We start from the raw sequence: 10,139 nt of genomic DNA, 5'->3' as shown, positions 1-10,139 counted from the left end.
GGGGACACTGGTGACACTGGGAGGGGACACTGGGGACACTGGGGACACAGGGAGGGGACCCTGGGAGGGGACACTGGGAGGGGACACTGGTGACACTGGGAGGGGACACTGGGGACACTGGGGACACAGGGAGGGGACCCTGGGAGGGGACACTGGGAGGGGACCCTGGGAGGGGACACTGGGAGGGGACCCTGGGGACCCGCCCCGGGGCGCTCCGGGCGCATAAAGAGGCGCCGCCCCCAGCGCCGCCGCCACATGGAGCCCCCGGGAGCCGCGGGTGAGGAGGGAACGGGGGGCGCTGGGGGCACTGGGGGGACTGGGGGGGGCTGGGGGGGGGACTGGGGGGGACTGGGGGGGACTGGGGGGGGCACTGGGGGGGACTGGGGGGGACTGGGGGGGACTGGGGGGGGCACTGGGGGGGACTGGGGGGGAGGATGCTGGGGGGATGCTAGAGGGGGATACTGGGGGGTTACTGGGGGGATACTGGGGGGATACTGGGGGGATACTGGGGGGATACTGGGGGGACACTGGGGGGTACTGGGGGGATACTGGGGGATACTGGGGGGATACTGGGGGGACACTGGGGGGTACTGGGGGGTACTGGGGGATACTGGGGGGATACTGGGGGGATACTGGGGGGTACTGGGGGGATACTGGGGGATACTGGGGGGACACTGGGGGGTACTGGGGGGTACTGGGGGATACTGGGGGGATACTGGGGGGATACTGGGGGGTACTGGGGGGTACTGGGGGGATACTGGGGGGTACTGGGGGGATACTGGGGGGTACTGGGGGGTACTGGGGGATACTGGGGGGATACTGGGGGGATACTGGGGGGTACTGGGGGGTACTGGGGGGTTACTGGGGGGTACTGGGGGGTACTGGGGGGATACTGGGGGGATACTGGGGGGTACTGGGGGATACTGGGGGATACTGGGGGGATACTGGGGGATACTGGGGGGATACTGGGGGATACTGGGGGGTACTGGGGGGTACTGGGGGGATACTGGGGGGTACTGGGGATACTGGGGGATACTGGGGGGATACTGGGGGATACTGGGGGGTACTGGGGGATACTGGGGGATACTGGGGGGATACTGGTAGGGGGACCAGGACCTTGGGGGATACTGGGAGCGGGTCATGAGCAGTATGGGGGTGCTGGGGGGGGTCATGACCAGTATGGGGGTGCTGGGGGGGGGGTCATGACCAGTATGGGGGTGCTGGGAGGGGGTCAGGACCAGTATGGGGGTGCTGGGGAGGGGGGTCAGGACCAGTCTGGGGGTGCTGGGAGGGGGTCATGACCAGTATGGGGGTGCTGGGGGGGTCACCCTGATGCACCCCCATCTCCCCCCCCACCCCAGGAACCCCAGGACCCCGAGTCCAGCTCCTCCTGCTGCTCTGCTGGACCCTGGTCACCTGCCCCCCAGGTAACTGGGCTTGGTGGCTCCTGCATCTTCTCAGGAGGACCTCGTCCACCTTGGAGACGTGGAATTTTGGGGTGCGGGGGGGGTAGATGTCCTCTCCCAGCCCTGGTCACCCCGTTTTTTGTCCCCCAGGTGCCATGGCCCTGCAGCCTCCCAGCATCACGGCCCTGCGGACACCAGCGCGGACCCCCCGGCTCGGTGAGGGACACCCCCCACCCAGGACCCCGGTGGGGCTGGTGGTGGTGGTGGGACGGCGGGGAGAACGTCTCCAGGGGCAGCAGATGAGGTTTTGGGGGGCTGGTGGGGTGGAGGATGGTCCCCTTGGCCACAGGAGGAACATGAGCCCCAACAGCTGAGGTTTTGGGGTGCTGGGGAGGTGGAGGACGTTCCCTTTGGACAGAGGAGGAGGAGCTGAGGTTTTGGGGTGCTGGGGAGGTGGGAGGACATTCCCCTCAGACACAGGAGGAACGTGAGCCCTAACAGCCAAGATTTTGGGGTGCTGGTGAAGTGGAGGATGTTCCCCTTGAGACATGAGGAGGAGCTGAGGTTTTGGGGTGCTGGAGAGGTGGGAGGACATTCCCCTTGGCCACAGGAGGAGGAGCTGAGGTTTTGGGGTGCTGGGGAGGTGGAGGATGTTCCCGTTGGCCACAGGAGGAGGAGCTGAGGTTTTGGGGGGCTGGGGAGGTGGAGGACGTTCCCCTTGGCCACATGAGGAGGAGCTGGGGTTTTGGGGGGCTGGAGAGGTGGAGAACATTCCCCTTGGCCACAGGAGGAGGAGCTGAGGTTTTGGGGTGCTGGTGAGATGGAGGATGTTCCCCTTGAGACATGAGGAGCAGCTGAGGTTTTGGGGTGCTGGTGATGTGGAGGACGTTCTCCTTCGCCACAGGAGGAGCAGATGAGGTTTTGGGGGGCTGGGGAGGTGGAGAACGTTCCCCTTGGTGAGGAGCTGCTGGACCCGTGTCCGTGGAGCCCCCCGGGGCCCCTCGCGGCCCCTCTGAGCCCTGCGTCCCCTCCGCCTCCAGGAGAAAGCGTGAAGGTCTCGTGCGAGGCGGCGAGCGGCTTCCCCGAGTTCACGCTGCTCTACTGGTTGGCCAACGGCTCCTTCGTGGAGAAGCTTCATCCCGACGGCGCCGTGCGGGAGGGGACGGTGCTGTGAGTCCTGGGATGGCGGTGGGGTTGGGTTGGGGGGTGGTTCCTGGGAGCTCCGGGCTGGGACGAAGCCTCTCGTTGTCCCTCAGAGCCCTCAGGGATGAAGAGGTTGGTTGGTGCTGAGCGGTTCCTCCTGGTTCCACAGAGAGGAACCGCGAGGTTCCGTGGTGACCTTGCAGCGGGAGCTCCTTTTCGACTCCTTCGCCACCCGGGACCTTCGCACCAACTTCACCTGCGTGGTGCTCAGCCCCTTCGGCGTGGCCACCAGGGAGGTGCGGTGGCCACCGCCGGCTCCGGCCACCAGGAGCAGGGGGCTGGGATGAGACCGGGGAGCAGCTCGTCATGGATGTGTGTCCCCACCCCCAACTTCCCAAAACCCCAGGAGGGGACCTGTCTGCTCCCCAACACCGTGAGGTCCACCTGGTCCAGCATCTGCTGGTCCTGCTGCTTGGGGAGGGTCTTGGATCCCCCCAAGCTGGAGACCTGGCCCTACGCGGAGACCCAAGGGTTCATTAAAGTGCGTCAAGGCTCCTCGGTGTCACCCGTGTCCCAGAGGGATGAGGAGGGAGGAGACGGGGTGGCCCAGGTGGCCACCAAGAGCAGGATGGGTCCCTGACCACCTCCCAGCCATGGACAACCCTGGTCCTACCCTGGAGATCAGGAGCCACCACCAGCTTCTGTTTGGAAGCGTGGATCTGCTGGAGGGTTTGGAGGTTCTCCAGAGGGATCTGAGCTGGTTGGTTCCATGGGTTGAGAGCAACGGGATGAGGTTTAATGAGGCCAAATGCCGGGTCCTGCCCTTGGGGCACAACAACCCTGAGCAGCTCCAGACGAGGAGAAGTCTGGCTGGAGGAGAAGGACCTGGGGGGGTTGGTTGAACACGATCCAGCAGGGCCCAGGGGGCCAAGGAGGCCAAGGGCATCTTGGCTTGGAGCAGCCCCGGCGTGGCCAGCAGGGCCAGGGAGGTTCTTCTCCCTCTGGGGAGACCCAACCTCGAATCCTGGGGTCAGTGCTGGGTCCTTCACTCCAAGAAAGACCTCGAGGGGCTGGAGAACGTCTGGAGAAGGGAACGGAGCTGGGGAAGGGGCTGGAGAACAAGAGGAGCATGTGAGGAACCTGGGGGGGTTCAGCCTGGAGAAGAGGAGGCTGAGGGGAGACCTCGTTGCTCTCTCCAACTCCCTGAGAGGAGGTTGTGGAGAGGAGGGAGCTGGGCTCTTCTCCCAAGGGCCAGGGGACAGGACGAGAGGGAACGGCCTCAAGCTCCACCAGGAGAAGTTCAGGATGGAAATTTCTCATGGAAAAGGTCACTGGGAGCTGGTGGAATCTGCCCAGGGAGGGGGTGGAGTCCCCTTCCTGGAGGGGTTTGAGGGCCGGGTGGACGAGGCGCTGAGGGACACGGGTTGGGGATGGATGGGAAGGGTTGGACTCCATGATCCGGTGGGTCTCTTCCAACCTGGTGATTCTACGATCCCCATCCTGTTTTGAAACCAGGGATTGTCCCAACCCAGGTGTAGAACGTTGCACTTGGCCTGCTTGAACCTCAAGAGTTATCTTGAAACCCACAGCGACAACCGACTTTGCTCTTGGATAATTAGTAAATTCACAGAGACGAACCTCCCTAAGTGGCAACAACTTTTAAGACGTTGACTATTTAACTGGGTCTCCAAGGGTCAGTTCCATGTTTGTCACCTGATTCCGTGAGCAGCACGAATAGGGAATTCCTGACATGGTCAGAGATGAGCTCGGGAAACAAACCCGGGATGGGGGATGGAACACGAGCCAACGATGTGACCAGGAGGCCAAGAAAGCCAGTAGCTTCTTGGCTTGGATCATTGAATCATTGGATCGTTGAATCGTTGGATCATTGGATCATTGAATCGTTGGATCATTGGATCATTGGATCATTGAATCATTGGATCATTGAATCATTTGATCATTGGATCATTGAATCATTGGATCATTGAATCGTTGGATCATTGAATCGTTGGATCATTGAATCATTGAATCATTGAATCATTGAATCATTGGATCATTGGATCATAGAATCATTGGATCATCGAATCATCGAGTCATCAGGTCATTGAATCATAGAATCATAGAATCATAGAAAAATTGAATCGTAGAATCATAAAATCATTGGATCATTGGATCATTGAATCATTGATTCATAGAATCATTGAATCATAGAATCATTGAATCATTGAATCAAAGAATCATAGAATCATTGGATTATTGAGTCATTGGATCATTGGATCATAGAATCATAGAATCATTGGATCATTGGATCATTTAATCATTGAATCATTGGATCATTGAATCATTGAATCATAGAATCATTGAATCATTGGATCATTGGATCATTGGATCATCGAGTCATCGGGTCATTGGATCATAGAATCATAGAATCATTGAAAAATTGAATCAGAATCATTGAATCATTGAATCATTGGATCATTGAATCATTGAATCAATGATTCTTAGAATCATTGGATCATTGGATCATTGGATCATTGAATCATAGAATAATTGAATCATTGAATCATTGAATCATTGAATCATTGAATCATTGAATCATAGGATCATAGAATCATAGAATCATTGAATCATAGAATCCTTGAATCATAGAATCATTGAATCATAGAATCATAGAAAAATTGAATCATAGAATCATAGAATCATTGAATCATAGAATCCTTGAATCATAGAATCATTGAATCATAGAATCATAGAATCATAGAATCATTGAATCAGAATCATAAAATCATTGAATCATAGAATCATTGGATCATAGAATCATTGGATCATTGAATCATTGGATCATTGAATCATTGGATCATTGAATCATTGGATCATTGGATCATAGAATCATTGGATCATTGAATCATTGGATCATTGGATCATTGAATCATTGAATCATTGAATTATTGAATTATAGAATCATAGAATCGTAGAATCATAGAATCATTGAATCACTGAATCATAGAATCATTGAATCATTGAGTTCTAGAATCGTAGAATCATTGAATCATTGAATCATTGAATCATTGAATCGTAGAATCATTGAATCGTAGAATCATTGAATCATTGAATCATTGAATTATAGAATCATAGAATCGTAGAATCGTAGACTCATTGAATCATTGAATCATTAAATCATTGAATCACTGAATCATTGAATCATAGGATCATTGAATCATTGGATAATTGAATCATTGAATCATAGAATCATAGAATCATTGGATCATTGGATCATCGAGTCATCGAATCATTGAATCATAGAATCATAGAATCATAGAATCATTGAATCATAGAATCATTGAATCATAGAATCATAGGATCATTGAATCATAGAATCCTTGAATCATAGAATCATAGAATCATTGAATCATAGAATCATAGAATCATTGGATCATAGAATCATAGAATCATTGGATCATAGAATCATAGAATCATTGGATCATTGAATCACTGAATCATAGAATCATTCAATCATCGAATCATAGAATCATTGAATCATAGTATCATAGAATCATTGAATCGTAGAATCATAGAATCATCGAATCACAGCTCAGCTGTGTCATTTCTACTGAAAGGCTGCAGATGAACCCAATCGGCAGTCAGTGAAAAGGACACTGCTCCCATGAGATCCCACCTGGAGACCTGTGTCCAGTTCTGGAATCCTCAACAGAGGAGGAGATGGAGCTGTTGGAACGGGTCCAGGGGAGGCTACAAAGATGATACGAGGGCTGGAGAATGTCTGCTATGAGGACAGGCTGGGAGAGTTGGGCTTGTTCAGGCTGGAGAAGAAAAGGCTCCGAGGAGACCTTAGAGAAGCCTTCCAGTACCTGAAAAGTGCCTCCAAGAAAGTCGGGGAGGGATGTTTTACAAGGGCGTGGAGTGATAGGATGAAGGGAAATGGCTTTAAATTGGAAGGGGGAAGATTTAGATCAGACGTAGAGCTAAATTGTTGCTCAGGGAAGCCACTTTCTTCATCCCACCCCTGCCTGCGTCTCGCTTTTATTTTAGATTATTTTTATTCATCAGATAAAACTCCTCTCCTCCCTCTCTTCATATTTTTTTTTAGAAGAAATTATAGAATCATAGAATAGTTCGGGTTGGAAGGGACATTAAAGATCATCCAGTTCCAAGCCCTGCATGGGTAGGGACACCTCCCACTGGATCAGGCTGCTCAAAGACCCATCCAACCTGGGCTTCAACACCTCCAGGGATGGGGCAGCCACAGCTTCTCTGGGAAACTTGTTCCAGTGCCTCAACACTCTCACAGTGAAGAAATTCCACCTTCTGTCTACTCAAAATCTGCCCCTCTCCAGTTTTTACCTGTTCCCCCTCATCCTATCGCTACGAGTCTTTGCGAACAGTCCTTCTCCATCTTTCTTGGAGCCCCTTCATGTACTGGAAGGTCGCTCTAAGGTCTCCCCGGAGCCTTCTCTTCTCTAGGCTGAACAACCCCAACTCTCTCAGCCTGTCCTCGTATGGGAGGTGCTCCAACCCTCCCATCACCCTCGTAGCCTCCTCTTCTCAAGAAGCTTCACTTCTTAATCCGAAAAGAACTACAAATTCCGTGCCAGGAATCGCATTTGCTGAAGGAATCTCACTTTCCGTGACTTATTTCTTTCCAAGGTGACAGCAAATTTCACACCTTTGCTAAGCGTGACCACGTTTTCACGCTCCGTCTTCGCCAACTGCCCTCAGTGAGCATCAGCGTGAGGTGTTCTGCTCCTGTGCTCTCAAGCGCTTCTGGTTCTGCCTCTCCCGGCACGTCCTTTCTCCGACAGTTCAGCCCCTCGTCTTGAAATCTGTGCAAAGTGTTTGAGAGAGGGACAATCACAATGAAAAGTCACTAGAGCTATGAGCATGGGCTGAGAGCGTTGAGGTTGTTCAGCCTGGAGAAGAGGAGGCTCTGGGAAGACCTTAGAGCAGCTTCCAAGACCTGAAGAGGCCTCCAAGAAAGCTGGGGAGGGACTTTTTACAAGGACATGGAGTGATAGGGTGAAGGGAATGGCTTTAAATTGGAAGGGAGAAGATTTAGATCAGACGCGAGGAAGAAATTCTTGATGTTGAGGGTGGTGAGGCGCTGGAAGAAGTTCCCCAGGGAAGATGTAGCTGCTCCATCCCTGGAAGAGTTAAGGGCCAGGTTGGATGGGGCCTTGGGCACCTCATCTAGTGGGAGGTGTCCCTGCCCATGGCCCGGGGAGGGTGGAACTGGATGGTCTTTGAGGTCCTTTCCAACCCAAACCATTTCATGATTCTATGGTTCTACGATAATTACCTGCTGGAATGCCAAAATCTTCTCATAGGCTTGCAAGCTCTGGTTGAAAAAACCTAAATGATTAAATAAATAGAAGTATTATTTTTTAGCATAGTTTTCCATTTCTTCAGACTGCAGTAAACGGCTTAAATATTTCGTACCGAGGAAGAATTTACTTCTCTATCCACAGGGGGGTTACACCAGCCAACATCTCCCCAATCTCCTACTGCTCCTTTCTCCTCAGGCTTCTTGCATCCTCCAGCTTGTGGCTTTTGAGCTGGGGGTGGAGAGGAAGCCTTGGTGTCCTCCAAAGCCCTGCTCATCAACAGCCAGTGTGGTTTTAGCCCCACAGCAGCACAGGGGCTGCTGTCAAGAAAGTTAACTCCATCCCAGACAGAACCTCCAATCCTTCCTCTAGATCGTGCTCAGGTCCCACGTTGTCTGATACCTCTACGTGTCCTCTGACTCATCAATTCAATGAGATAATTATCTGTGTTCAAGGACACGTTTACAAAGAATTGTAGCGATAGGACCAGGGGCAGTGGACCCTCTCCACGATGAGGGTCTGGAACAGGTTGTCCAGGGAAGCTGTGGCTGCTCCATCCCTGGAGGTGTTGAAGGCCACGTTGGATGGGGTCTTGGGCAGCCTGATCTAGCAGGGCTTGGAACTGGATGGTCTTTAAGGTCCCTTCCCACCCAAACCGTTCTACGATTCTACGATTCTATGATTCTATGATCCCAGTAGATTTTATTCCCCACCCAAGGAGTCAAAGTTTTGTCTCTCCCCTCTACCTCCGAAGGTGAGTAGACTGAGGGTGGCAGGAGGCTAGCAGGAAGCCCTGCCTGACTCACATTGATTAAAAATTGATTAAAAATTGATTAAAAATTGATTAAAAATTGATATTCCGTACCATCTGATTTCGTGCTCGGCAAGAAAACTGAGAGCAACGGGAAGGAAGAGCACACGTTGTTTGGGCCACTGGATTTTGTTACTCATCTGTTTGAGTTCATAGAATCACCAGGTTGGAAGAGACCCACCGGATCATCGAGTCCAACCATTCCCATCAAACACTGACCCGTGTCCCTCAGTGCCTTGTCCACCCGTGCCTTAAACCCCTCCAGGGAAGGGGACTCAACCCCCTCCCTGGGCAGCCTCTGCCAGGGACCAATCACCCTTTCCATGAAATATTTTTTCCTGATGTCCAGCCTGACCCTCCCCTGGTGGAGCTTGAGGCCATTCCCTCTCGTCCTGTCCCCTGTCCCTTGGGAGAAGAGCCCAGCTCCCTCCTCTCCACAACCTCCTCTCAGGGAGTTGGAGAGAGCAACGAGGTCTCCCCTCAGCCTCCTCTTCTCCAGGCTGAACCCCCCCAGGTTCCTCACATGCTCCTCTTGTTCTCCAGCCACCTCGAAGCTTCGTTGCTCTTCTCTGGACTCGCTCCACAGCCTCAAAATCCTTCTCGCTGAGAGGGGCCCAGAACTGACCTCAGGATTTGAGTTCTTGGCAGCTTTTAGGTCTGCGAAAAGTCTGATAAATTCCATTAAACCATCACCCCAGGTTGATGAAAGGTTATGTTCGACCATCAGGATGACGAATCCGTCTCCTTCCTCCTCGACCTTTGAATCAATCTGTGCAACACAAACTAAGCGTGTCGGCTTCATGCCTGGAAGCACCTATCTCGCTGCTTTTCTGTAGCTGCGGAAAGTCATGGAGAGGACCACGTCTATGTTGGAAACCAACCTCCAAAGCTCTTCTGTGTCTTCTTCGCAAGAACAGGCTGCCCAGGGAGGGGGTTGAGTCCCCTTCCCTGGAGGGGTTTAAGGGATGGATGGATGAGGTGTTGAGGGACATGGTTTAGTGTTTGATGGGAATGGTTGGACTCGATGATCCGGTGGGTCTCTTCCAACCTGGTGATTCTATGATTCTATGATTCTAAGAAGTCACGTTTCCAACAGGCTGAACTCATTAAAATGTATTTCTTAAAGGAAAACTATTTCACGGTACGTCAATGGAGGAGTTTCCCCGTTCCTAACATCCCACCTGGGTGGCTGCGTATGAGGAGCGAGGGGATTAAAAGGCTTTTTGAATCTCCTTAACTTTGATTTTATGTGGTTTATACATCAACAGGCCACTCAAAGCGGTTGGGGATACAGGTCCAGCCCTGTCCAATGTCTTTATCAATGACCTGGATGAAGGCATCGAGGGCACCCTGAGCAAGTTTGTAGACACTGAGCTGGGTGGACGCGTGGATCTGCTGGAGGGTCGGGAGGCTCCATAGGGATCTGAACAGGCTGGATCC

At 52.5% G+C, this 10,139-nt stretch overlaps 1 protein-coding gene across 1 annotated transcript; it reads left to right on the top strand.

The window, feature by feature from the left end:
• Positions 1–238: 238 nt before the first annotated feature.
• Positions 239–3,099, top strand: IL18BP (interleukin 18 binding protein). The gene is made up of 5 exons (XM_069850043.1): positions 239–277; positions 1,362–1,427; positions 1,557–1,622; positions 2,447–2,576; positions 2,719–3,099. Exons 1-5 carry the CDS (start codon positions 256–258, stop codon positions 2,894–2,896), a joined length of 462 nt encoding a protein of 153 aa, XP_069706144.1. The 5' UTR covers positions 239–255; the 3' UTR covers positions 2,897–3,099.
• Positions 3,100–10,139: the final 7,040 nt, after the last annotated feature.

Source organism: Phaenicophaeus curvirostris, chromosome 1 (genome assembly GCF_032191515.1).
Source record: "Phaenicophaeus curvirostris isolate KB17595 chromosome 1, BPBGC_Pcur_1.0, whole genome shotgun sequence".
Taxonomy (NCBI): Eukaryota; Metazoa; Chordata; class Aves; order Cuculiformes; family Cuculidae; genus Phaenicophaeus; species Phaenicophaeus curvirostris.
The sequence above is the reverse complement of the archived record's forward strand: the minus strand, read 5'-3'. Positions and strand labels throughout refer to the sequence as shown.

What these genes read in the sequence shown, in the direction of transcription:
- IL18BP (XM_069850043.1), top strand. Translation starts at nt 256, where the DNA reads ATGGAGCCCCCGGGAGCCGCGG. An exon ending in CCTGGTCACCTGCCCCCCAG is followed by an intron (nt 1,428 to 1,556) that starts GTAACTGGGCTT and finishes TTTGTCCCCCAG; the next exon opens with GTGCCATGGCCCTGCAGCCT. An exon ending in GTGCGGGAGGGGACGGTGCT is followed by an intron (nt 2,577 to 2,718) that starts GTGAGTCCTGGG and finishes CTGGTTCCACAG; the next exon opens with AGAGGAACCGCGAGGTTCCG.